This window comes from Metarhizium acridum (genome assembly GCF_019434415.1).
Source record: "Metarhizium acridum strain ARSEF 324 chromosome Unknown scaffold_405, whole genome shotgun sequence".
Lineage (NCBI taxonomy): Eukaryota > Fungi > Ascomycota > Sordariomycetes > Hypocreales > Clavicipitaceae > Metarhizium > Metarhizium acridum.
Genome location: NW_027094034.1, coordinates 181,871 through 206,547, shown reverse-complemented (window position 1 = coordinate 206,547; position 24,677 = coordinate 181,871). Strand labels below are relative to the sequence as shown.

Here is a 24,677-nt window from a genome sequence, read left to right as displayed (position 1 = left end):
AGTTATCACTAAATGCATTAATCTTAATCACCTAGATTTCTAAAACGTCGTTTATAAAGCTATTTAAAAGTTTAAAGTTTAAAATATAAAGGGAAAGAAGTCATATAAGCAATCTAGATCTAATTCTTAGGGCTAATATAAATCCTAATCTTACTTTAGGCATAATTAGGGGAAATTTCGGCCGAATTAAAACGGAGAAGCGCCTTAGCTATACGGCCTAAATCACGTTAGACTTGAACTTATATCCTGCTAATTAAGGAAAGTACCATTAAAAAGTGCTCACACTATCGCAATGTAATATGGGTCCCCGGTACTATCTATATACTTATAGATACTAAACAATACTAGGTTATAGGCGCAATTCAAGTACTCTTCTGTACCTGCGGTACCTCCCCACTCATATTTTTAAGAGAGAAAGAGGCTCAACCGAAAGCAATAAGTGCACATAATAATATGCTTCCCGGTGGGTAAATATATTTGGCAACAGACCTTCATTGTAAGGAATACATAGGCGGGTTAGGGTTACGCCCTGCGCGTAAATCATGAGGCCCGTGCGTGTCTCTCCCATGGGGGGCTATGTGCTGAGCCCTTGGCGGTCTCACCCGGGACTGATGGGATCGTCTGAGTGTAGCATTGACCGCTTGGCGACGGGCGTCTTTGCACCGGCCATTCCTCCATTCGACCAGTTCTTCTTCCATACTCCTCAAAGGTACGGGCTGCCAATGACATCTACGAGAATGTCCCGCGTCACCACGCCTTCCTCGCCGAGCACTGCACAGGAAGCGAGCACAACCACCCCCCCTTATCCCATACCATATGTCGCAGCTTCAGACCGACTCCCAGAGCCGCTGCCGACAGATGCAACCATCAGATGCTCTAGCAAAGTCCTTAAAGCCGGTTATGGTCGGCGTATTGTTCGTGTCGGCGAGCATTTCGTTGTCAAGTACGGCGTTCTCGTTAGCTTGACCGAGGGGGAGAACATGCTCTTCGTGCGGGAGACGTGCGACATCTCCGTGCCCCAGGTTTTCGCCCTCTATTCACGGATAGATCCGAGCGGGGCCAAAGTGAGTTACATCGTCATGGAGTATATACGCGGCAAATCCCTTGACAGCCGTTGGGACACCATGAGTGCTGCGGACAAGTCGAATACAAGTCAGCAGCTACGGCTCATGTTTGACAAGTTACGGAGTATTCCCTCTCCTGGATACTTTGGATGCATTGGACGGCGGCCTATGGAAGAATGCATGTTTTGGACACTCGAAGAGGACAGCGTGGATGCCATCAGTGGCCCATTTGACTCCGAAACACAGCTTAACAATGCCCTTGTGGAAAAGTATCTCTACAACAGCGGCATGCCTTCCAAGGCCAAGTTTTACCGCCGCGTCTTGCCCCTCGTGCTTTACGATCACGCGTCCGTATTTTCTCACGGGGACTTTCAGCGAAAGAATGTCCTTGTTGGAGACGACGGCAACTTGTCCCTGGTAGACTGGGAATCGGCTGGCTGGTATCCAAGCTACTGGGAGTACGCCTTGGCCATGTTTGCTTGTGGGGGCTGGCGTGATGACTGGCACGAATACGTCGCTAGCATTCTGGACGAATACCCAAACGAGTACGTGTGGTTTGATATGATGAGGAGGGAGTTGTGGTCTTGAAGGGCTCTGATCTCTGTTGAAAAACATGATTTCAAATCTAGGCCGTTTCATCGGCTTGACAGTCTCAATCCCGTTTCCTTTGTCGCACGCTGCTGAAGACCGTCATTTGCGTGACAACTATTGTCATCAGAATCATCTTGATCTTCGCATGGCAACTATAGCATGTAATAAAGTATCAATTGGTATTTTAGTACGCTATTTATATATCAATAGAATAAATTAAAAGAGCGTAGAAAATAGACTGCTCATCATGCTGTACTATGAGCCCCCAAATGCCAGTGTCTCGTTCCCATTGTCCATGTCAACACTCGTACCGTCAAGTCTCGTCCACCGGCTTTACACGGCTCGAGTCCCAGAAGCCAAGCATGACCTGACAACGATGCACTCATCGTTGGGGCCATTCACACCCTGAGGAAAGCACGCTATCTCCTCGGGCATGGTATCTCTGTGCCCACAGGATCACAAACCTTATGACCACCCGTTATGCCGTGGGTATAGCATTTGCCTGCAAAACCCAGTTAGCAAGTCCCTTTTCATCTTTCCCTATCCGGTGGGCCGTACGATCAGCGTTGCAGTAACAGTAATTGCCGATGCCCCTGTCGGGATCCGCGCTGTTCGTACCATCAACACTTTGAATTCAAAGCAAACTCTATAAAGGCTAGCCTACTTACTGATTTACGCAAATAAACTGCGACGCAACAATGCCAAACGAGAAAGTGATGAGTATTGCAGTGTCGAATTTCATCTTGAACCAGACGTCAGATGCATACAAGTATAAGACGACGATACGTGAGGAAAACTAGTCCGGTGGAGAGCCGTGTGCATTCCTAGTCTATGCTGCATAGGTAAAACGGCTTACATTGACCATCGGCCAAAGCCCAGCATCTTATAGTAAATTTACGCCCGCCACTACATCCTCACCCGGCCATGGTCGACGAGTTTGGAAACGTCATGTATTGGGGTGTACAATGCACTGTGGCCACCCTTTGTGATGACCAGACTTCAAAAACTGTTTCGTACCACAACCATGTAGCCAACCAGACACATTACAATTGCCCCAGGCTGTGGCGGGCTGGGCAGAGACGCATTATCTGTAGGCAATAAATACGTACCATGTGACCTGCAAAGGGGATCCGACTACACAAACCAACAGAATTGCCGTAAAAGGACAGCTCGTACCACCAACAAGCGTCCTCGTTTTATTGTTCAACAAGCAAATGGTATTCTATTAGCCATCGATTTCAGCTGAATCTCTCGGCTGCACGACTTGAGCTAGATCTCCATGACCTATGGTTTCTGTACTACGAGGCAGCCAAGAACACAGCCTATGACCATCCGGTCATGGATCGGCTGGCTTTCCAAGGTATTCAGGCTCGGGAACAAGGCATCCTGTCGAGGCACCGCACCAACTTTTGGGGGGTGATGCTGTGGATGGCCAAGAAGCAGTTAAGCCCGACGGCAAGAAATGAGCCGATCTACCATTTTTTGTCCAGGACATGACAGAATTTCGGGCTCAAGGCTCTGCATCCATGGGACCAAGCAACCGTGAGATTCTGGCCATGCTCCTTGCCAGACTCGGGTCTGTGGACTTGTCAGATGACAGACCCCGTGGCATGGTCCGTATTACTCTTCGGGAGACTCTCGAAACGCATCGTCCCCTCAGTAGCTTGGCGAGCTTGGCACGACGGGAGAGGGTGAGCAAGACACGTCCAAAAATAGATCCATGCAAGACTTGACAATCGAGGAGCCTCTTCCCGCGGCCAATGCTTGGCTCTTTGAATGCGGGCGGAAGCTCATGCAACTGTGTCAGCGACTCAGCGGCAGTGGAACAATTGCCCACATAACGTCGGACGGCTTTGCCTGGACAACAACGCATCGGGCGCCATTCAAAATGCAGACCTGTCTGGTTTCACAGCTGAAAGATGGTCGTTTTGGCTGCGGCGGCTGCAGGATGTTGAGCGGGACGCAACCCGAAAGGTCGACAGCAGCCTGGCAGCATTTGCGTCAAGGGTTATGGATAACATGATGCTCAGGCTGAGTGAAGCAGATTCTACAACTAGGAGGACTTTGAAAGCCTCAATCACTACGCTTGGGCACCAAGTCCACGTTCAGCAACTGGGCCGGGGCTTACCACCTCCTGCTGGGCTCTGGCCGTCGTACACAAATGCCGGAAATAAAAGTCGGCTTTATACCTCGAATATAAAAGAAAAATTGGCAGTAGAAATAAATCGGAAAAGAAAAAAGGCGGCAAAAGATTATCGTCGCATCTATGCCCAATAAAAGGAGGAATTATCAGAGAAGAGAGTGTGTGTTGAGAGTCATCGAGAGCATGAACTTCATTATAGAGTCCCGCCTGGTTGTAAGTTGCAGTCTATTCGCTAAACCACGCCTTCAAACGCCTCATGTTGCTCTCCGATATCAAAACCTGCTCAGATGGGGATCCGTCGGCATTGCGCCGGAATGCCAACCTAAGAAGTGCGCCAATCGTACATGCCGTTTCAGCCAGAACTCGTGTTCTGCCTCGACCCTCTTCTTCAATTCCAGAAACGGTCCAAAATTCCTCCCAGAAGGTGTCTTGCAGCATCGACTTGCATGCGTAGTCATGCCATCCGTCGGTTGTCAGAAACCCCGTGGTCAAGAGAAGGACGTCTAAATCCATGCCAAAAGGCATAACGGCCGCCAGAGACCAGTCGACGATGCCTACAATCTCCAACTTGTTCTCGTCGACTAGAATATTCGTCACCGAGAAGTCTCCATGTGTGAGGACCTGTGGGTAGTCCTGACCGAAGAGAGAAGGCAGGGCCTCAATGAGCTTGGGCAGCATCGAGTCTGGCAAGATGGACGATGGTAGTTGTTCCGCAAGTCGTGCTAGTCTTTTACGGATTCCGTCTTGTTTCTCGGCTTGGATTTGGTGGTCGACCGGCTGTGGAAAGGACCTAGCATCGTGCAAAGTACCTTTTTCTACGTGAGCACGGTTGCCTCTGAAGGGTTCTCGGTTTGGATAGGGGCTTACCGAGCCAGGTGCTTGATAAAGACTCCATGTTTTTCTTCTTCATCGGGGTCCATTTCAATCTGGAAGGGCAAGATTTCAAGACAGCACAAGCCTCGTAGGTAGGGCATGGAGTAGATGGATAGAGGCGGATCAGCGCCCTCGACATTTCCGTGGTAAGTCGACTCGGGTACCAGGTCACCGTGGATCTCCTTGGCAAGTCTCACCATGCCCTCGTCAAGATGGGCTCCTGGCTCCCTGAAAGATACAATCAGGTCCTGCCGTGGTCCAGAGAACCCATTGCATACGACAGTGTAGCTCATGGAGCCTGGGCTGTGCACCTGGCTGACCGTCGATGCGCCAGAAACGACTTGTGCAATTGCGTTGCATTGTACCTTGGACGGCGAGATGCGGCCATGAAAGAAGCGGTCAGTGACTTGTTGGGCCCAAGAAGCCTGCATGATTGTCAAAGAGTGTAGGTTCGGACCAAGCGTAAAAAGATCGTTTGTTGCGGTCGAGGTCAACTCACGCGAGTGGGGGTATTTATGTTTGGACGGCAGCACTTGCTGTGACCAACATGCATAAAAACCAGGCAGCAACCCCTCAACTCACTTATCCTGTTATGAAAACGATGTCAATGGTGGTGAGTCGTGACCATGCACGGACACCATATGGTCCTGGGGTGGTTTTCACGCTGCTGGTCAACCACCAACGGCCAGCAGTTTATGGCGCTGCTAAGCATTACCCAGGTATAAATCACTGCAATTATCCTCACGGTAGGTAGGGTCAAGTCACAACCTGGAATATCAATTCAGACGACCACTTTGGAAGCTTCTTTGCTCAATAGACTTGCCTCCGGTGCCTCCCTTGACCATCGAAATGGCCGCAGTTCAAATCGTCACGGCCGTGGACATCCCCGGCATTCACCATGCGCCTACCGCCCAGGATTTTGCAGAATGCCGAAATGTGTATGTTTCCACGTCACTTTCTCCACCTCCTTGGATCCCCTGTGCTCTAATCGTTACCCTGTACCAGATGTCGGCACTATTCTATTTTACACATGCAGCTCCAATAGTCTTCCTCAGCCTGAAGATCAGCCCGAGATATCCGACACGGCGTTAATGAGCTTGGGCGAGCTTTTTGTTCGTCATGGTGCCCATGATGCCTTTGGCATACATCTCCTTCATGCCCATTTTCAGATCCCTATTGATACCGCCTTGTGTGGCGCCCAAGTCAAGATCTCGGACAATTCCGAGTCCTGCTGGACCAAACCTCTTTTGGCAAAGGAGCTGGCCACAAGGACCAAACCCAGACTGAACTCCTTGTCGGGCCACAGAGCACTCTGATGATGGACACTAGCCATGTTATCGGGCTCAATCCCGTGCGTATTACCACAGGCTGGTCCTTCCGCGTCGCAGAGGATGGGATCATCTCCTGCAAAGGAAATAATGTGTATGCCCCCAAGAAGAACCACACTCATGGAGTCTTCCAGGATACGAAGCATCTTCCCACCCTGGAAGAATTAAAGGAAGTTCTTCATCAGCAAGGAATCATCGCCTAATGGTTCCCATCTTTACCCCCTTGGTATTTCTTGGACAGCCTGGACTCGACAGCGACGTTCAAGATGGGGCCATGTTGTGTTCTTTATGCGTCATAGGATGGAGAGATTAAGAGGATCAAAGTGACCCATTCAACGAGCTATGTTTTCGCCTGTTTAACTCTGCCACCGCGCACTAAGGCGACCTATGGCAGAAATACAGCAACAGTGTTCCAAAGTATCTAGTCCAATTCGATTCCACTCCTTTAGACAGATAATCAATACTCATTCGTTCTCCCCTGCACCAAGAGAAATTCACCTGGTCAGCTCTCATGATGCCTTCGTGCCCAGTGACAAGATATTCTTCTTCCACTTGTAGTTTCGCCAAGGATTAAATGAATAGTGCCGTTCACACATGCAGCATCAATGGCAAGTCTGGTTTTGCTGATTGGCCGTCTTTAAATATACAGCAAGCTCAAGTAATTTATTCTCCTAATGTAGGGTTATCTAGCCACATCTGAATCTTGATGAGAGCCGAGGTGTCGTGTCGCGTCTCTGATGTCGTATAATCCTCCATCTCGCAATCCATCCAGCCTTGGGTGCCACGGCTGCTCGACAACTTCTCCCCGATTCTGTGGGCCGAGCCAAAGTCGATCAAGACGGGCCTCCCGTCTTTTGTCACCAGGACATTTCTCGGGTTCAGGTCGTTATGAGCCCAGCCAAGTCCGTGTAGGTGATGAATTGCAGACTTTAATGATTCTATGAAGTCTGCTTTATCCTCGATAACATGACCATTCTCTAGGTAGCTGTTCAAATCGCAGGGATGTCGGTCGAGCACGATTCCAGTGATGTAACCCCGTCGTACATGGCAGCCATGGTATCTGACAATATTTGGGTGAGGTCGGCGCGCAAGCACCTCCAGTGCCTCTGCCTCTTCAGCCAACTCCTTGGCGAGGAGATGGACGACTTTGTGCTTTGAAAAGACGTCGTACAGCGCCAGCCTGGGCCGTTTAATGAAAACTTCTGGTGGGAGCTCGCCCGGCGCCTTGGTGAGGTTGAGGTCTCGCGTCCACCGCGGAAAGATTTCCTCGTCAGGAACTCGAGCAAGGGAGCGGCTGGCGTCCCGTATGTTGATGTCCGCCTTCTGTACATTCAACTGGCCGTAGTATATCATGTCGTCTTCCACAGCGGCAAACATTGTATATTGGAAGTCTCCAGTGTCCTCGTGCACTTCCTCAGACACCCAGAGAAGTTCCTCCCAACTGGCAATTTGCGGCACCATGGTGGAGGTGGGAACGGTCAAGTGGTACGGGATAAAGCAGCAACGGAGATTTGTTCTGGCAGGGCAACCAAGGGAATGGTAACCAGTCACATGTTGTGCCCACGAATTACTGTTAGAAAGTGAATGGCAATTTACTAGGTATCTCGACGACAAATATTCGAGGACGCATGACATGAATCAGCATGGCACGACCAACAAGACGCTGCCCGGCACCACTGCGAATGTCGGTTGGGCGACTTGACTTCTTGAGCCGTCTTCTTCTCACCGCTAGACTGGGGCTCGGGTTCGCGCTCATCGTTCACAGACAGCCCGTGCTCCGTGCCTGCTGCAAGTATCTTCTTCCTCACTCAAGGCTCTATTTGCGCTGGGGAGAAATCAAGTGTCTAGGACATTATGCTCAAGCCAGGAGAGTTGAAAAAAAAACCGCATAACAGGTCTTGATTGGATTGACAAAGGAGAGGATTATGTGCGTCTTCAAAAAATGTTGCCAATCTGCCAAAGTGGACGACCTCCTACAGATGGAGATGGTATTGCGGTTTATATGTCGGTGTTTTGTTACAAGAAAAGCAGCGCTTCGGTTATATAATTTAGTCATTATATCTTATGTGCTAGTACAGTCACTAGACAAAAGTCTCGATAATAACCCATTTTTACACCAAAACTTATACTTTTTAAGTATAAATAAACTAAGATTTTTATACGTAAATAAATTATTAAAAACTTTAACTTAATAAATAATTAATTAAGGTTTAAGATTATTATTTTTATATCATTTTCATTATTTTTTAAAGCATAGAAATTTAAGCTTAAAAAACGAAAGAATTAAAGATTTTAATTATACTAGGTTATAGACTTATAGAAGACTTTATAGGGGATAAAGAGACCAAAAAAATTTACTTGTATATTTAACCTTTAATTATAAGAGAAGTACTTTATTTATAAGTATAAAAATTATATATTATTATAATTATTATAAGAATCTAATATAATCTTAATTTTTATAAATTTTTATTAAAAAGTTAAGTAATAATTAATTAATAAAAGTAGTGAGTTTAGGTGTAAAATCGCTAATTATCGTGACTTTTATCTAGAGTATTAACAAGAAAACTATATTTTCAATTTTTAAAAAAGCTTAAATATTTAATAATAAATTAAATAAAATACTTGAATTATAATAATAAATACATAAATTAGCTAATATTATAACTAACTAGCTTACGTAAAAAAGTGGACTCTTTTAACTCCTAATAAGCTATAAAATTAGATTATATAATTTTATGAAAAATCACTATATTACACTATACTATAAAAACTACATTTGTAGTTTTTAAGTTCTAGGCTTATAAGAGCTTATAAAAACCCACTTTTTTATATAAGCTTATAGTATAAACTCATACTATTTATCCGTAAAACTTATAGTCTTATAAGTATTTTATTAGATTTAATATTATTTATTATATAAAAAACTACAAAAACTACAAAACTACACTACTTCTAATGCTCTGCTTTTATCCACCCACTGTATCCCCTAAAAGCAGCGAAGACTACAATTATGTAGCTGCGGGGATAAGCAACCAATTAAAAGCTTAATTTTACATGGTACCTTGATCCCTTAGTATTTGATATGATAATATAAGTACCCATAGAAATCTAATCACGAAACGCTACCTCATAAACGCTATAATCTTCACTATTATTAATGTATGTCACTTGACGTCACCAGCTGCTACCCGGGGCCCTATGGATACTGTGACCTAGTTGTAGTCTTCGCTGCTTTTAGGGGATGTAAGCTAGCCAAGTTCCTACTAGCTAGTGCCAGGCGAAACGGCTAGCGGGAGTACTCGGTCTGGTACTTTAACTCGGACATGATTCGTCATTTCGGGTCGACGAGAAGACCACCAGTTACAAGCCCCGCTTCTACCCCTCAAGTCGGCGCCGCCCGCCGCCGCTCAAGAGCTCCATCGCGGGACAGCAAACGCCCTCTCTACCCGAGGGCCGCCGCGTGGCTTCAGTCGCAATTTAAGCTGGCCAGACCCTTCTTGTCGTTTCCAAGCGTAGTACTGCGTCTTGATCTGCTCCGTACATACGCATCGCAGCCTGTCCACCATGCCGCCCACCAGTTCGTCCGTCTACCAAAACGCCGACCTGTTCAAGTTCCCCTCACGGCGGAGCGTTGTCCACAGCACCGACGGCATCGTCGCCTGCACGCAGCCGCTCGCAGCGAAATGCGGCCTCGACGTGCTTCGAGCAGGAGGCAATGCGGCTGTACGTGCGCCGTGTGTTTCTTGAGTCTTAAAAAAAAATCATCCACGTGCTGATATAAACTATAGGATGCCGCAGTCGCAGTTGGTACGCCAGTCGACACCCGCCATGACAATCGTCTAGTCTAACTGCGGAAAACATATTGCAGCCGCCGGCCTCAACATGACGGAGCCGTGCTCGACAGGCATCGGCGGCGACATGTTCATCCTCTTCTGGGACGCGTCCGCCAAGCAGGTCAAGGCCATGAACGGCTCCGGCCGCGCAGCCGCCAAGTCGACCCTCGACGCCGTCCGCAAGCGCCTCAATATCCCGGACGACAAGCCTGATGCCGAGATCCCCAAGACCAGCGCTCTGGCCGTGACGGTGCCCGGTGCAGCCGCCGGATGGGTCGACGCCGTCGAGAGGTTTGGCAGCGGCAACGTCGACATGAAGCGTGTGCTGGCGCCGGCTATTGAGCTTGGCGAGAAGGGGTTCCCTGTGCACGAGGAGGCCGCACACTATGTAAGAGAAGAAACGACACACCGTCCTTCAGACTAGGGCAAGACAATGCTGATGAGGTAATGCAGTGGGGTGCTTCCGAAGCTCGCCTCAAGCAAGCGTCGCCCAACTTTGCAGAGATGCTCAAGGTTGACCCCAGGGCCCAGGGAGGCGTCCGCGCCCCTCGCGCTGGCGAAGTCATGAAGAACCCGACCTTGGCCAGGACCTTCCGCACTCTCGCCGAGGAGGGCAAGAAGGGCTTCTATCAGGGCCGAATCGCAGAGGAGCTCGTCGCCGTTGTTCAGAGTCTGGGCGGGCTGTTGGAGCTCGACGATCTCAAGCACCACCTCGACGTGGGCAGCGAGCCCGTCGAGCCCATTTCTCTCGAGTTCCGAGGCCAGGGGACCGGCCACGACGGCGGCGGCGTGGAGCTCTGGGAACACCCTCCCAACGGCCAGGGCATCGTCGCCTTGATGGCCCTGGGCATCATCCAGGAGCTGGAGAAGCAGGGCAAGATCCCGACCTTTGGGCCGCAAGACTTCAACTCGGCCCCGTACCTGCACGCCATCATAGAAGCCCTGAGGCTGGGCTTCGCAGACGGCAGCTGGTTCGTCACGGACCCCAACGTCACCAAGGTCCCTGCCCGGGGGCTCATCTCGCAGGAATACCTCGCCGAGCGAGCCAAGCTCTTCGATCCCGCGAGGGCCGTCCTGACCCACGAGCACGGCAACCCGCCCTTTGCCTCGCCCGCCCTGTCCAGCAGCGACACGGTGTACTTTACCGTCACCGACTCGCAGGGCAACGCCGCGTCCTTTATCAACTCCAACTACGCCGGCTTCGGAACCAGCATCATCCCCAAGGGCTGCGGCTTCACCCTCCAGAACCGCGGGTCCAACTTCTCCCTCAACCCCAACCACCCCAACAAGCTGGAGCCCAGGAAGAGGCCGTACCACACAATCATCCCCGGCATGGTGACCAACCTGCACGACGGATCGCTGCACTCGTCCTTTGGCGTCATGGGCGGCTTCATGCAGCCCCAGGGCCACGTCCAGGTCCTCCTGGGGCAGCTCGTCGGCCGGCTGAACCCCCAGCAGGCTCTCGACGCCCCGAGAATCTGCATCGGCGGCGGACTCCCCGAGAGCGGCGAGGCCATTGACTGGACCGTGAATGTCGAGGAGGGCATGCCCGAGGAGACCATTGAGGGGCTGAGGAAGCTCGGCCACAAGGTAAGCGTCGTGACCGGCACGGCGAGGGGGTTGTTTGGCCGCGGGCAGATTATCCGCCACGTCGTTGACCCGGTCGACGGAACGCGCATCTGGTCTGCGGGCAGCGACATGAGGGCCGACGGTGCCGCGTATCCCCTGTAGAATTTTGCAACGTGCAAGGGGCTGAGCCGATGGTGACTATTTTGTAGAGAATGAAAAACAAATTGAGCAGCAGCTAGATTGACGGCCTCGTTTCCATGTAAACAACCTATATTCAGGTATCACAGAGGAGCAAATTCTTCCCCTTCTTCACCAGAGTAATCGTACACGGGGTTCGCCTTGGACCATCTATATCGTCACAACATGTAAACTGCTCTCTTGCTGATGAACCCTTTCTTCGCCATTTCTCGCCAGTCTATGTTACGCATCGCCCTCCATGACCAGAACGTCCTTTTCCTCGAAAAACTTGGCCAGCTCGCCGTTGGTGTGCATGGTCCGCAGGATGTCGCAGCCGCCGACAAACTCCTTGTCGACATAGAGCTGCGGAATGGTCGGCCAGTCGGAGTACTCCTTGATGCCCTCGCGCAGCTCGGCGTCCTCGAGGACGTTGAAGGCGGCAAACTTGTCGGGGTTGACGCCCTGCATGCCGAGGATTTTGATGACGGTGGCGGAGAAGCCGCACTGGGGCATCTCGGGCGTGCCCTTCATGAAGAGCACCACGGGCGCCGACGCAACCGCCTTGTCGATGGCCGAGCGGGTTGCCTCCGAGAGGAGGCGCGCCTGCAGGGGCGTCAGGGGCGAGATGGGAGCTCGGAACGGGATGGGCGCGCGGACGGCTGGGCGAGCAGCATGTCGCAGCAAGCTCTGGCGAGCGTGCGAAAGTTAGCCATGGCCGGATGCCAAAAGGGACGCAGATGGGGTTTTGCCAATGGGGGGCTCATGTACGTACGGACGCAACGCTTCGGGAAAACATGCCGACCAAGTGTCTTGCCTTGGGGAGAGGTTATTTTGCTTTGTGATGGGACGGGCGATGATGTGCTGTCGAGGGCAAAAAATGGGCGAAATCTTGCCCGGCTCTCACCCACCATTGACCAACGCCGGCGCCGGGCGTTGATGTCATGGGGGAAGGCGGAAGCTGACCAATCAGTGCTCATGTAATCAGCGCCGGTCCACCGATGCCGCCTGCCAAGTGATGAGTCTGGTTGGTGGTCAACGGTATTATCAAGCCGTTGTTGCTCTTGTCGAACAATTCATGGGCGGCGGCTAATCATTTCAACCTTGATTTTTGCGGCAATATCATTGACAGTCGTGTTGCAGCTTCTTCTCACGTCACTTGAGCTGTATATATCAACACGCACGGAGTAATCTGGCTTCAAACTTGAGGACTTGCTCACCAGGGACACCTCTCTCATTCGAGTCCAGCTCACCGTACATACACACAAGCACAACGCCATGTTGCAAGCATCAAGAAGTGGCCCCGATGCGCAGGCGGACACTCCGGCCGGAAACGTGGCCCTCGCACGCAACGACGGCAAGAAGCACCTCCTCATAGCCGTCTCCGGCTCCGTCGCCACCATCAAAATCGCCAACATCATCAACGGCCTCGCCTACCACAGCAACCTCTCCATTCGCCTGGTCCTCACCGCCTCGGCAGAGCACTTCCTCAGCGGCCAGTCCGACGAGCAGCCCACCGTCGCCGAGGTGCGGCGCCTGCCCAACGTCGATGGCATCTACACCGATTCCGCCGAGTGGACGAGGCCCTGGGCGCGCGGCGCTCCCATCCTGCACATCGAGCTGCGGAGATGGGCCGACCTGCTCATGATTGTGCCCCTGAGTGCAAACACCATGGCCAAGATGGTGGCGGGCATCTGCGACAACCTGCTGCTCAGCGTGGTGAGGGCGTGGGATCACGACGGGTCCATTGACGGCGTCAAGAAGAAGATTGTCGTCGCCGTCGCCATGAACACGGCCATGTGGAGGAACCCGCTGACGGCCAAGCACATCAAGACGCTGGAGGAGGATTGGGGCGGCCATGACGGCTGGGTCGAAGTTCTGAGGCCCGTGTCCAAGACCCTGGCCTGTAACGATGTCGGCGAGGGTGCCATGGTGAGTTGGCAGGAGATTGTGTCGGTGGCCGAGGACAGGTTGGGCCTGGAGAATACAGATGGCTTCAGGACATGACGGGGCGAGCAACTGCTAACGAGCTGAATGAGTCTATGAACATTTGCATCAATACATGGTTATGGTTCATTCTTGCAGTGTGCCGAGTGTGAGCGCTGGTGGCCAGCTGTCTGCCAGCTGCCGGTCCATCATGACTTTTTCTGCTCCATCCGGTCTCCTGCTCTCTCACACATCATCAACATGCAAATTCTACAAGAAACCAACTCTTCACCTCTTCACAACTCCGGCTCCGTCACCCCAACACACACCATGTCGCCCCCCCTTGACGACTCTCCCGAAGCAAGCTCCTCCACGGCGGCTGAAAAGGCAATTTCCACTCTCCGTGCAAGACTGCGCAGCGAAGACCCATTCCCTCCTCCCTTGCACGCCTCCGCATGCTCGGCCGCCGAGCCGTACTTGAAGAACAATGACATATACAAGCAGCTACGAGCTACCTTTTCCTCGGTGTCCGGTCGCCAAGCAGCGCCGCATCACACCCCCGATAGAGGAAACATCATCATGAACAATCTAGCGGGTAGTCATGCCAACCCCCCGCAACACTCTATGGCTCGAAAAACTAAGCATCGCAGAAACATTTGCTCGCTCCGGCGAAGAGACGTACAAGTTGGCCGTGTCCAATATCCAGACCGTCCACAAATCCATCTCCGGCCAAATCGACGCCTTTCACGCCGAATCGGCATCGGCGCTGAGCGATGCCGCCGCTCTCTACGACAACATATCGTACCCCTTGTCTAGGACGATATGCCACTCTAAAAACTTCCCACGGGGAACCATTGCGCAGCACCTGTCTGTGCTAAAGGACAAGATGAACGCCGCAGAGAAGCAGCTGGCGTCTCTGCACGCGGAGTGGATGGCGTGTGTCGACCAAGAAGCAAAGATTATGGCGGTGACGGAGGTCGACGACGATTCAGACTCGGCCAAGGAGGTCGACGCCCTGGTGCAGGAAATTGACGGCATAGTGAGGGACAAGGCTGCTGAACTCGAGCAGATGGACAAGGTGAGTGGTCTATTGGCTCGTGGGCTTCGTGCCGGGTCTAACGGGGCGGCAAAGGAATACCGTGACTTGCTGTGGAAGGAGTCGCAAAAGATGATGCAGGCCATGATGGCGGACTAGATGGTGTTGCATGCTGGCTCTATGAGGGGCCCAGATGTAAATATTGTTCGAAGCGGAAAAAATGCCAACATCATGTCTAGGTACTGGACTAAAGAGGTGGCAAGAAGTATCATGACGCGATGGGACATGTCGCACAAGATGATGAAGCTGCAATGGCAGACTGACTAGTGTTGAGGCCGAATCTTGACAGGGAGATAGTCTTTGCTGAATTAAATGCTATTATTTATTACACTGGCGCAATTGAACGGGCAGCAAGAAATATAACGTCGTGTAGCTTGCTATCCAAGTCACAAGAGACATGGGCTACGATGGCAGAACAAGCAGTATTCATGCTGAATCTTTTACGGCTAGGTGTCGTTCTCGCTCTATCAAATGCACGATACCACTCACCCTATAGTGATACCAGCCCCACCCAGCCCCCGAGAGTTAAAAAATAGCAGTCGGGGTCAATGGGGTAATGTTAGGGTTAAGGTTAAGAGTCAAGTGGGCGACGGACTGGTTAGAGTTAAAAGTGGAGCTATTATTAGAAAAGTAGTGCGACATATCATTTCATCATCCGCCTCAGCCCTACCAAGAGCGGCAAAGATGCCACGACTCATTTTGAGAGTCGTAAAGAAAGATGGTCTTGATACCGACTCCTTCATCAGACATGTAGTCCTGCCACGTCCATCGCCGACACCTCGTCTACGCAACGACCATCAATCTCAGCACAGTGCCAGGGGTGAAATCTTGATCACTGTCATTGCACATCTACCAATCATGCCATGCCACGTCCAAGCAGCCGGATATTCGCCCCAACTCCAACTATGCGAAGAACCAAAAAGAACAAAAAAAAAAAGAACCATCGTTCCAACATACTATAAAAAGACACCGCTATTCAATAAAGAAACCTATATTCCCGTGAATCGCTTCACTCTTTCTTACACCCCGTCGGGCAAACGTTGTACACGCACGGCGTTACGTTACTGCTCCTTCTCGGGAATGACGACACCCCACTCGTGCTGCTCGCGGCCGTACATGATGTCGCCGATCCACGTCTTGATCTTGGTCGTCACCTCGCCGGCCGTGCCCTCGGGCCCCATGGGGATGTTGATATCCTTGCCGCGGTGGTGGATCTGCGAAACAGGGCAGATAAAGTACTAAAAAAAAAAAGCAGCGTCAGTCATGAAATTCCACATGAAAATATCCAAAATCTCAAGGGAGGAGAGGGCTTTTCATACAGCAGTACCAGCGGCAAAGGATTCCAGAATACGCCCCTCGGCATCCGCCTCGACGAGCTCGTCAATGGTGTACTTGCGCTCCGTCACGTCAATCTCGCCGGCCATGCGCTCGCGCACAATGTCCAGGCAGCTGCGGCGCGTCACGCCGTCGAGGATCAGCTTGTCGTCGAGCGGGGCGGTGATGAGCTCCCTCTTGCCGTCCTTGCGGACCCAGACGACGAAGAAGTTGGAGGCGCCGGCCTCGGTGCACTCGCCCCGGGCGCCGTACAGCCAGAGGACCTGGTGGAAGCCGCGGCGGCGGGCGTCCTGGGTGGCCATGAGCGAAGGGCCGTAGTTGGCGCCGACCTTGGCGTAGCCGAAGCCGCCGACCCAGGCGCGCACCATGTCCTCGGGCGAGGTGTGCAGGCGCATGCCGCCGGGGGGCGAGTCCATGCGCGGCATGAAGGTGACGATGATGTAGAGCATGGCCTCGCGCGGCGCCTGGACGCCCAGCTGCGACTGGGTGCCGATGAGGGTCGGCCGGATGTAGAGGAAGTGGCCCGGCTGGTCGGCCGGCAGCCAGCGCGGGCCGTCGACCGACAGCAGCGCCACCATGAGCTTCTCCAGCTCGGCCGGCTCGAAGAGCGGCAGCGAGATGCGCCCGGCCGACATGTGCATGCGCGCGCAGTTGCGGTCCGGCCGGAACACGCGCAGCTTGCCGTCGTAGCCGCGGAACACCTTGAGGCCCTCGAAGCACTCGGTGGCGTAGTGCAGGCACGACGCCGTCGGCATCAGGCTCAGGGGCCCGTACGTCTTGAGCTCCGGCGCGCCCCAGCCCGTCGAGGCCTTCCACGTCGCCGTCACCATGTGGTCCGTGGCGATGGTCTCGTCGCCGGCGTTGGCCGTGGCCTGGTCCGGCACGGGGCGGGGAGACTTGGTCAGCGAGTAGGTGAGCTTGGAGGCGTCGAGGGGGGTCTTTTGCCCGCCGTCGCCGTTGGCCATGCTGGCCTCCTTGCGCTGGATGGCCGCGGCGGTCAGGTTGACGTCCTGCTGGGGGACGGCAGAGGGGGCCATTTTGTTGCCGATTGCTGGTGCTGTGTTGGTCTTGTTGTCGTTGTCGTTGTTGTTGTTTTTGCTGCGTGGTTGGTGGTGGTGGTGATGTCTCTGGATAAGACGACCTTTTATCCGTCCTGCCAATGTCTCAGCACAACTCCCGTTTTCAGATGTTTCCCAGCCACTCGCAACTACGAGGAAAACAAGGTCACATGAACCAATTCCACTCACAAGATATGAAGCAGTTTCCGTCCCGTCGGTGGATGAAAGAAAGAACAGCAATTTCGGCGAGTGTGCAGTGGGAAGAGGAAAGGGTAGAAGAAAAAGAATGGCGGTTTAAGAGGAGAATGAGTCAAGCCGAAAAAAGTAAGAAAAGAAGCCACACTAGCACCCGGGTATCACTATGTGTTAGTGCCGAAGGAACCGGGGTCAACCGTCCCCATCACGGCGGAGTCAACTGGGGACAATGTGTGTGGACGGCTAGCAAAGGGCGCGAGTCTCTTTATCTGCCTCTCTCTCTCTCTCTATGTCCCGCCTTTCCTTTTTGGCCTTGCATACCCCGTATACATACTTTGTTTTTTATCTTTAATTTTTTTTTTTTTTGAGCGCCGCACCCTTGTCCGCGGCATGTAGTCGACGCTTCGCCTCAGTCTCGCCAGGTGTGGGCGGTGGCCAGTACCTGCTTTTCCGTGGCACCTCCATTTCCGGATTGCTGGGGCCGAACCAAGAAACGCCTCTTCAACACCGAGCCCAACTGCAGCAAAAGATGCCACCTACACATAGCTGCAGTCGGCACTCGAAAGCCCAACAGGGAAGGGCCGAGTGCGCGTCAGGATCGAGTACGTAACGAGACGACCAAGGAATCCTGAGGAGCCGCCCCCCCGCGGCGTTCGGCAGACCCACCCGTGGCTCGCTCAATCGGGGAACAGAAGTGGCCAGGTGACTCGCTGCCAAAGCCGCAGCGTGGGCAGGCGCGATCCAGGTCCTCCGATGCCTGCCGCCCCTCGACGGGCTCCGCGAGGCCGTCAAACTCGGCTTACATGTAACATGGGCAGCATGCCAGTCCTGTTGACCTGTGCACATGGTGAGAGGGGGCCCTTCGGCCCGCGGGAGGAGCGCACATTGCAGAATTCAATTTAAAAAGGGGCGAGCTTGCCATGGTGTACAAAATAAACAATAATGCCCCCATCACCCATCCCATCTTTTCCTTCTCAACCTGTGCACCGTCGCAATCACGCTTCCGCAGCTGTGCAACGCCGGGCCGGGTCAAGCGGTGCGGAACCTCGCCGTGGAGTCGAGGAGTCGACTATCGAGGCCAGCAAAATCGACCAGCCCCACGCCGCTGCGACACATGGGGCTACCGTTTGACGCATAATGTGGTTGAAATGCTCAAATATGCAAATGTTGCCAATGCTGCCCATTTCATTGTTGTTTGTAATGGACCGAATCCCCCAGCTGCTGCCCAGTGCCACGGCACGGTGTCCGAGGCGGCATGCCATAGAGGCGGTGTGTATCATCAGCCCAACAAGCAAATACCAACTGTTTCCTGGGCGAACTTTGTCTTCCAGATGGCGCCGAGACCGCAAGGGCGTAGCTTGTCACGACGTCTCCATTGGAGGGCCCAAAGCAGGGCGGAATTGCCTCTCTACAACACCGCCGCGGATAGCCGCGCTGCCTTATCTCGATAGACATGGAACTTTGAATGGCCCACCATGATCATGCTCAGTGCACTTTGCTCACCCACCCCCATCACTGCAATCCAAACAAGCTTTACCCCACAGCCAATGCAATGCCGCTTTTAGTCATAAAGCAAAAAAGGGCACCAAAAAAAAAAGAGAGAACAAAGACATGGAGAGAAGGAGGTCGTCTTCATTCGGAACCACTCACTTAGCACAGATCATTGTCTTGGGTGGCACGAATACGTAGCTGTTGGCCAATGCAAAATGGCAAGCAGTCGCTGCATCTCCGTAGACAATTGTTTTGGTAATCGAAAACAGACTCTTGCCAACGTGACCACTATTTTACGACCACGGTTAACGTTGCCATCCAACCCCAGACCATTCATTCATTCCAAGGCTGACGATGCATGTGCGGTGGCCGAACTCTTCTCAGTTCCGCCCAGCCACCGAACATTTCCTTTCCAGCGACTGCCACATCATCACCGCCCTGCCTTCACCATCAAGTTGACGTTGCTGGCATTTTTTCCCCCTTTTCCTCTATCCGACATGCACAAGTGGCCCTGTTGAATGAAGCCGACCCCTCCTGTCACCTGCCCTTGCCTTCATGTCTGGCCTCTACGACTTTTGTTGCGAGCCATCCAACAAACGCTTGTAGTATCCTATCCGAGTACCACACAACACAAACAAACTCCGATCCAAATGCATGGGTAGCTGCATCATGTGCTGGTGATGCTTGATATCCGCGTGTGTTCTCACCGGCACCCTGCAATACGCCATATGCAGCTCGTCATCAACCGCTGCAGTTTCACAACCTGGGGGCTTACGCATTGGTACCGGTGGCACCCCCAGCACCGCTGCTCTCGGCTTCTCTGCCGCGTTGCTCCTCTTCCAATATTTCACGTTGTCTAGCCGCTGCTTCCACTTCCGCCTTGACACCTTTGGCTCGTTGTCTCGCCTCGTAACGATCTCGGCTCTTCATGATGCGTTGCACGATCTCGCCGGCATTGACTTCAGCAAAAGCATGATGCCCAATTTCCCTGTATATTCCCATTTCCTTGGGGGCAGTATACGGGTCGTACGTAAGCGGCATAAAGGCGGTCGGGCCGTGGTAGATGGCATCCGGAACGCCCCATGGAAGCGACTTCAAGTATGACTTTGTCGGTGTGAACGGGGCGCCAAACACGACAGCGTTGATATACTACCGCAAAAAGTCAGGACACTAGCAAACATAGGCGAGCACTGCGTCTCACCCCGTTGGTTATCGGGGCCACGACGAGATGGTGCATTACATACCTTGCATTGCAAGACGCAAAGACCGCGTTCAAAAATGTTCATAATTGGGTAGTTGACACCCTTCCACTGATTAATCACTTCATCGTCATGAACTCCGACAACGACAAAGGCTGGCTCGTAATCTTTGCCGCCGTCGCTCGTTCGCTTGCTCTTGGCTTCGTCAGAGAACCAACCCGACTTGCGCGCCAGTTGCTCTTCCTCGACGCCTACTTTTCGTAGAAACTCAATGTGACCACTGGAAAAGAGGTCGAATCCCCCATCTACATAAACAATACGTTGCCCTGGCCGAGGGCCGATGCCGGGGAGCAACTTATCAAATGACCCCGTCTCTTCCTCGGTATCCTCCGCCTTGGCCTGGTTTGAGGCATTCCAGAACCATACCTCAGCGCCAGGGGCCTTTGCAGTCTCATCTGTTGCGTACAGCTTCATGCGCTCCAGCATGGCTTTTCCTTGGGCTTTGCGTTCCTCGGGGCTTCCATATCCCTCCTCGCCAATGAGCATCTTTTGTAGAGAATGGATAAAGTGTGTTTTCGTGCACAGCAGCATGCGGCCAACGAGATCCGTCGTGGAGATGCCCGGAGAGCGCTTCACAACTTTGAAGCGACCGGCCTGTTTAACAAAGCGGTAGCAGTCGTTTCCGTCGCTGTCCGAAGTAATGTCATCTCCATGCACGACATATTTGCAGCCGTAGTGTGTGATATAGGGAAGTTCGGTGACGTATGGAGCATGGCCAATTGCCTTGGTGACCCAGCGACAAGCATTCGCGGCTGCTAATCTATGCCACATGTCAGAAAGTGATGTATGCCTGGAGCTGTGAATAGAGTCCACGGATGGCAAACCTCTCCTCAAGGGTCATGACCGTTGGTCCCTTGTTGGCCAGAATTTCCTCATCAGAATGGACACCGACGTACAGCTCGTCGCCGAGCTGTCTGGCTTGAACCATGGCTCCGGCATGGCCTGACAACAGCAGTTAGCCCATGAAAATGAAGGCATGCCCATTAAGAGCTTGTTTACATACCGTGGTGGAAGAAGTCCCAGCAGCCATCAACCCATATGCGGCCGTCAAACAGCTCAGGGGCAGGGTCTCCTTGCGGCTGCCCCTCCTTGCAAGCCGTGCTCATGGTGGGGTAGTAGTTGGTGGCAGTTGTGAAGAGATGGGAAAGGGGAAGAGAGGCGCCTAAAGGACGCAGACACACTTAATCGCGTCCGTTACGGCTGATAACTGGGTCCGCGGTTGGAGTCGTGGTTTTCACGTTGGGAGATATTTAGAGACGTAGTGGATTCTCGATGGCAAAACATCCATGTCTGGTCAAATTAGGACAGCGAGTTTCACATGCCAAGTTGAGATGATGGCGCGGGGCGGTAAGTAGCGCTGCGCTGATCTGGTTGGCCAGGAACGAGGGGCATATCAATGATTGTGAGTGGTCGAGGGAGGAGCTCCTTTGTATGGAGTACATGCTGCTTCTTTCTTTGGATGGACCATCACAGATTCACAGATGAGTCAGATACACATCAATTGATGACAACATGGTTGATGGGCGACAGCGGCTTACTGAAGCCACCCAGTACTGGACATCTGGAGCAGAAACGAAAAATTGTGGCAGAAGCTGTCGGCGTTAGCAGGCATAATCTGCATCTGCATCGACAGAATGCATCTGATCAGGGTCGAGTGATCCAAGGTTGGGCACGTGCATCCATGGACCATCATCCATTTCAAAACCATCTGTAGCGCTGAGACGTTAACTCGCATGGCAGGCAACGGCTGTCTGCCTTATTGATACATCATGGCTGACTCTTATCAGACATCTCCAAACGCGTAGCAACTCATCGTTTAGCCTACTCAGGAACCAAGGTGGCTTGACGGTTGGCTCCAAAAAGGCACCAAACTCCCACCTCCACGTTGCCCATCGATTGGCGCTGGCTTGCGCGTGGCCAACAACTCCCCGTCTCCTGTCCTACGCGGCAGCGCCGGTCAAGCTTCGAGGCATCAAAATATTTGACATGCGCACGCACAGCGCCGCGCCTCTCATTGTTCAATAAATACACTCCAATCGCCCCTTCGCAGAGCAGACAGCTGCATCCCGCCAGCCCGAGCATGAAGCTTTCTTCTTTCCTAATCTTGCTCGGCCCCGCATCACACACCATGGCGACATGGTCTGAGGCAAAAGGCAAGCAAATCCAGTACACGTCGGTCGCAGGCTACTTTCTTCAAGATGATCCCAAGACAAATCCAAGCGGGTTCGACTACGTACGATGTGCCTCACTCCCCTTCGTCTTGCGCAGTCACTGACTCTGCATTCACGAGCAGGCTCAGCACAACTTTGGATTGATAGACAGGACATATCCCACAGACGACAAGTTTGATCCTGAGGGTACCAAGTCGCAATGGCAGCGCTTCAGCAAATGGGTTCATTATCTCAACCATCATTGTGACAAGAGCGAAAGTATCCGCTACAAGGTGGTCTTCTTTGGCCGTCATGGTCAGGGTTACCACAACGTCGCCGAGAGCTACTACGGCACGCCCGCATGGAACGTGAGTATGCCCCTCTCCTATCAACCCGACTTGCTAGCACTTGGCATGCTGATACGTGAAATTTTCTGCCTGCCCACAGTGCTACTGGGCTGAATTGGAAGGCAACGGCACCATCACATGGGCCGATCCGTTGCTGACTCCGGATGGCTTCAAGGAAGCCGAAAAGGCCAATGGCTTCTACAAGACTCTGTACGAGCAGCAAAATATGCCGCATTTCGAGTCATACTACAGCTCCCCCTTGAAGCGATGTCTTCAGACCGCCAACACGACGTTCAGCACGTTGAAAATGCCCGCACAGCGCCCGTTCGTGCCCACTATCAAGGAATTCTTTCGCGAAGACATTAGCATTCACACATGCGACCGCCGCTCAACCAAATCTGAGATTGCCAAATTCATGCCAGGATGGAAGTTTGAAGAGGGATTCACAGAAGCTGACGAGCTATGGCGAGCGGACAAAGGAGAGACGTCGGCTCACCAGGTCGCCCGCAGCAAAGCCGTTCTCGACGACGTATTTACCAACGACGGCTCTACGTGGATCAGTGTCACGAGCCACTCTGGTGAAATTGCCGCGTTGCTCACTGCGTTAAACCATCGCGCCTTTGGCTTGTCAACGGGACAAATTATCCCGGTACTTGTCAAGGCTGAGGCGGTGCAGCCTATACCTACGTCGACTATTGCCGGGTTCACCCCCGAAGCCACGTGCAAACAGCCGCCAGTCACGAGTCTCTCGGACAAGGGCTGCGTGTGTTCCAGCACCGGTTCAGTGCCGTCGCCGACATTGTAGCTTTTGGGCATCAAAGGTGAACTCTGTGAATAGACTTTGTTTGGAGTTATCTATGTTGTCGAGAAATTACCGGTAATCTGGAGCATGATTCGGGAGCGGAGACTAATTTCTTTTCGGATCGGGAAGTATTCGCGTCTTAAGATAAAAATTCTGCATGGTCATTTCCCCGGAACTCGGCGACCTCTTTGGCTTTTACCTTGAAGGCGGGTAGGCCCTCGTAAACGAGGCGAAGAAACCAGCGAAAATGGCTCGTGTCGAACAAGAAAAAAAGCCGCATAGTGATGAATGAAACTGCCTGAAGCAAATGAGGCAACTAAAATTTGCATCTCCGATTACACACTGAAGTTTTGTTTGCAAAATGTTTAGCCCATGGCCCGGGTATTGTGACGCTATGAAACAGGGGTACGGAGTGGTGGAACAAACCAGTTGACGGCAGAGTTAATGCGCACAGTGAGAGCAGTGAGGCTTGGGACGAGCAATAGAAGTGAGGAAGATGGAAAGCTGGGGAGGTAAATACGAGAAAAGAGCGCAAAAGAATGAAGCTTATCCGTCAGGCCGGGATCCGTGTCCTCGGTGGAGGTGATATTTCATGCGTTGGGGCAGGACAAATTCGGAATCAGTTGACTAGGGACAGGGCTGAGAGATGCTAAAATTATGCTAACGTCTTCTGGGCGTCATTTCGAGAAGCATTTGGGCTTCTTTGTTATTGAGGCCTTGTCTATATGACGGAATTGGGATGTTGGAATCAATGGAGCGGCTCTCGGGCTCTCTCTCGGTTGCGCTCGATGCTCGTTCGATATTTTCACAAGACCCATACCCAACCCAACGACGGCAGTTGCCGGACACCCCCTGCAGTCGAGGAGTTTATACATACTACGGCGATGACAAGTCGTCGTGTCCCGTCTATATGCCGGGTGTGTTCGTGACGAATTTGCAATTTGCATCACTTGACGCGAGCCCAGTGTTGGTGCGGCAGCCGCTCCTCTTGCTAACGGTGCCGTCGCGTTCCGTACCAAAAAGAAAAAAAAAAGGAAAGAAAAGAAAAAGAAAAAAAGAAAACACAAAGTGACGGCGGCTCTCGGTGCGGCATCTGGCATTTCCCTGCTCTGTTACTACTACTGTCTGCCGATATAAGTCTCTCCCAACATGTAGCCTTACGAGCACGGAGTACCGACACGGCGGATCAAACCCTGACCTGGACATCCAGACCTGGCGGAGGCACACGTGGCTGAGCAGGCACGTAGAATTTTACTCGGTGCAATATCAAAGAGACTCCGTACCAGAGGGTAGGCAAACCAGAACTCCATGCTCAGGGCAGCCAATGCCACTGCTCCATCAGCCATGTCCCTTGTCCACAGTGTGCGCTTTTGTGGCGCCATCCATGTCCCATTGATTTCAAAGCTCCGCTACGGCAACTTGGGGAGGGGCGCCACCACC

General features: G+C 52.5%; 11 protein-coding genes across 12 annotated transcripts; 6 read left to right on the top strand and 5 right to left on the bottom strand.

Annotated features, from left to right (window-relative positions):
• Positions 1 to 566: 566 nt before the first annotated feature.
• J3458_016858 (uncharacterized protein) lies at positions 567 to 1,909 on the top strand (the record flags this gene model as incomplete). Its single annotated transcript, XM_007811016.2, has 1 exon — positions 567 to 1,909. One exon carries the CDS (start codon positions 567 to 569, stop codon positions 1,650 to 1,652), a length of 1,086 nt encoding a protein of 361 aa, XP_007809207.2. The 3' UTR covers positions 1,653 to 1,909.
• Positions 1,910 to 3,776: 1,867 nt separating this feature from the next.
• J3458_016857 (uncharacterized protein) lies at positions 3,777 to 5,126 on the bottom strand. The gene is made up of 2 exons (XM_007811015.2): positions 4,666 to 5,126; positions 3,777 to 4,607 (listed from the first exon to the last, which is right to left on the bottom strand). The coding sequence occupies exons 1-2, from the start codon at positions 4,808 to 4,810 to the stop codon at positions 4,024 to 4,026; spliced, it is 729 nt and encodes a 242-aa protein (XP_007809206.2). The 5' UTR covers positions 4,811 to 5,126; the 3' UTR covers positions 3,777 to 4,023.
• Positions 5,127 to 5,529: 403 nt separating this feature from the next.
• Positions 5,530 to 6,112, top strand: J3458_016856 (uncharacterized protein). The gene is made up of 2 exons (XM_066121028.1): positions 5,530 to 5,609; positions 5,677 to 6,112. The coding sequence occupies exons 1-2, from the start codon at positions 5,570 to 5,572 to the stop codon at positions 5,985 to 5,987; spliced, it is 351 nt and encodes a 116-aa protein (XP_065973960.1). The 5' UTR covers positions 5,530 to 5,569; the 3' UTR covers positions 5,988 to 6,112.
• Positions 6,113 to 6,662: 550 nt separating this feature from the next.
• Positions 6,663 to 7,460, bottom strand: J3458_016855 (uncharacterized protein; the record flags this gene model as incomplete). The annotated part of the gene is made up of 1 exon (XM_007811013.1): positions 6,663 to 7,460. One exon carries the CDS (start codon positions 7,458 to 7,460, stop codon positions 6,663 to 6,665), a length of 798 nt encoding a protein of 265 aa, XP_007809204.1.
• Positions 7,461 to 9,065: 1,605 nt separating this feature from the next.
• On the top strand, positions 9,066 to 11,566 carry J3458_016854 (uncharacterized protein; the record flags this gene model as incomplete). Its single annotated transcript, XM_007811012.2, has 4 exons — positions 9,066 to 9,725; positions 9,791 to 9,809; positions 9,871 to 10,223; positions 10,289 to 11,566. Exons 1-4 carry the CDS (start codon positions 9,567 to 9,569, stop codon positions 11,564 to 11,566), a joined length of 1,809 nt encoding a protein of 602 aa, XP_007809203.2. The 5' UTR covers positions 9,066 to 9,566.
• A 258-nt stretch (positions 11,567 to 11,824) lies between these two features.
• Positions 11,825 to 12,377, bottom strand: GRX5 (monothiol glutaredoxin grx5; the record flags this gene model as incomplete). Its single annotated transcript, XM_066121027.1, has 2 exons — positions 11,825 to 12,268; positions 12,354 to 12,377. 2 exons carry the CDS (start codon positions 12,375 to 12,377, stop codon positions 11,825 to 11,827), a joined length of 468 nt encoding a protein of 155 aa, XP_065973959.1.
• Positions 12,378 to 12,856: 479 nt separating this feature from the next.
• J3458_016852 (uncharacterized protein) lies at positions 12,857 to 13,585 on the top strand (the record flags this gene model as incomplete). The annotated part of the gene is made up of 1 exon (XM_066121026.1): positions 12,857 to 13,585. The coding sequence occupies one exon, from the start codon at positions 12,857 to 12,859 to the stop codon at positions 13,583 to 13,585; it is 729 nt and encodes a 242-aa protein (XP_065973958.1).
• A 520-nt stretch (positions 13,586 to 14,105) lies between these two features.
• J3458_016851 (uncharacterized protein) lies at positions 14,106 to 14,699 on the top strand (the record flags this gene model as incomplete). The annotated part of the gene is made up of 2 exons (XM_066121025.1): positions 14,106 to 14,582; positions 14,637 to 14,699. 2 exons carry the CDS (start codon positions 14,106 to 14,108, stop codon positions 14,697 to 14,699), a joined length of 540 nt encoding a protein of 179 aa, XP_065973957.1.
• Positions 14,700 to 15,198: 499 nt separating this feature from the next.
• J3458_016850 (uncharacterized protein) lies at positions 15,199 to 17,874 on the bottom strand. 2 transcript variants are annotated; one of them, XM_066121023.1, is made up of 2 exons: positions 15,920 to 17,874; positions 15,199 to 15,838 (listed from the first exon to the last, which is right to left on the bottom strand). In XM_066121023.1, exons 1-2 carry the CDS (start codon positions 16,970 to 16,972, stop codon positions 15,662 to 15,664), a joined length of 1,230 nt encoding a protein of 409 aa, XP_065973955.1. In that variant the 5' UTR covers positions 16,973 to 17,874; the 3' UTR covers positions 15,199 to 15,661. The 2 variants fall into 2 exon arrangements, with proteins under 2 accessions (XP_065973955.1, XP_065973956.1); XM_066121024.1 differs by having other exon boundaries at positions 15,201 to 17,088; positions 17,183 to 17,874.
• A 395-nt stretch (positions 17,875 to 18,269) lies between these two features.
• Positions 18,270 to 21,210, bottom strand: MUQ1_1 (choline phosphate cytidylyltransferase). Its single transcript, XM_007811008.2, has 4 exons — positions 20,942 to 21,210; positions 20,763 to 20,880; positions 19,924 to 20,698; positions 18,270 to 19,828 (listed from the first exon to the last, which is right to left on the bottom strand). Exons 1-4 carry the CDS (start codon positions 21,042 to 21,044, stop codon positions 19,451 to 19,453), a joined length of 1,374 nt encoding a protein of 457 aa, XP_007809199.2. The 5' UTR covers positions 21,045 to 21,210; the 3' UTR covers positions 18,270 to 19,450.
• An 808-nt stretch (positions 21,211 to 22,018) lies between these two features.
• PMU1_1 (phosphoglycerate mutase) lies at positions 22,019 to 23,240 on the top strand (the record flags this gene model as incomplete). The annotated part of the gene is made up of 3 exons (XM_007811007.2): positions 22,019 to 22,171; positions 22,232 to 22,456; positions 22,536 to 23,240. 3 exons carry the CDS (start codon positions 22,019 to 22,021, stop codon positions 23,238 to 23,240), a joined length of 1,083 nt encoding a protein of 360 aa, XP_007809198.2.
• Between the last annotated feature and the right edge of the window lie 1,437 nt (positions 23,241 to 24,677).

Bases quoted from the DNA above. Each gene is read 5' to 3' on its own strand.
- J3458_016857 (XM_007811015.2), bottom strand. From the start codon at position 4,810: ATGTCGAGGGCGCTGATCCGCCTCTATCCATCTACTCCATGCCCTACC. The intron at 4,608-4,665 runs GTAAGCCCCTAT...ACGTAGAAAAAG, and splicing joins TTTATCAAGCACCTGGCTCG to GTACTTTGCACGATGCTAGG.
- J3458_016856 (XM_066121028.1), top strand. From the start codon at position 5,570: ATGCGCCTACCGCCCAGGATTTTGCAGAATGCCGAAATGT. The intron at 5,610-5,676 runs GTATGTTTCCAC...ACCCTGTACCAG, and splicing joins TTTGCAGAATGCCGAAATGT to ATGTCGGCACTATTCTATTT.
- J3458_016850 (XM_066121023.1), bottom strand. From the start codon at position 16,972: ATGGCCCCCTCTGCCGTCCCCCAGCAGGACGTCAACCTGACCGCCGCG. The intron at 15,839-15,919 runs GTATGAAAAGCC...TTTTTTTTTTAG, and splicing joins CCTTTGCCGCTGGTACTGCT to TACTTTATCTGCCCTGTTTC.
- MUQ1_1 (XM_007811008.2), bottom strand. From the start codon at position 21,044: ATGAGCACGGCTTGCAAGGAGGGGCAGCCGCAAGGAGACCCTGCCCCT. The intron at 20,881-20,941 runs GTATGTAAACAA...TGCTGTTGTCAG, and splicing joins CTGGGACTTCTTCCACCACG to GCCATGCCGGAGCCATGGTT. The intron at 20,699-20,762 runs GTTTGCCATCCG...CATGTGGCATAG, and splicing joins GTCATGACCCTTGAGGAGAG to ATTAGCAGCCGCGAATGCTT.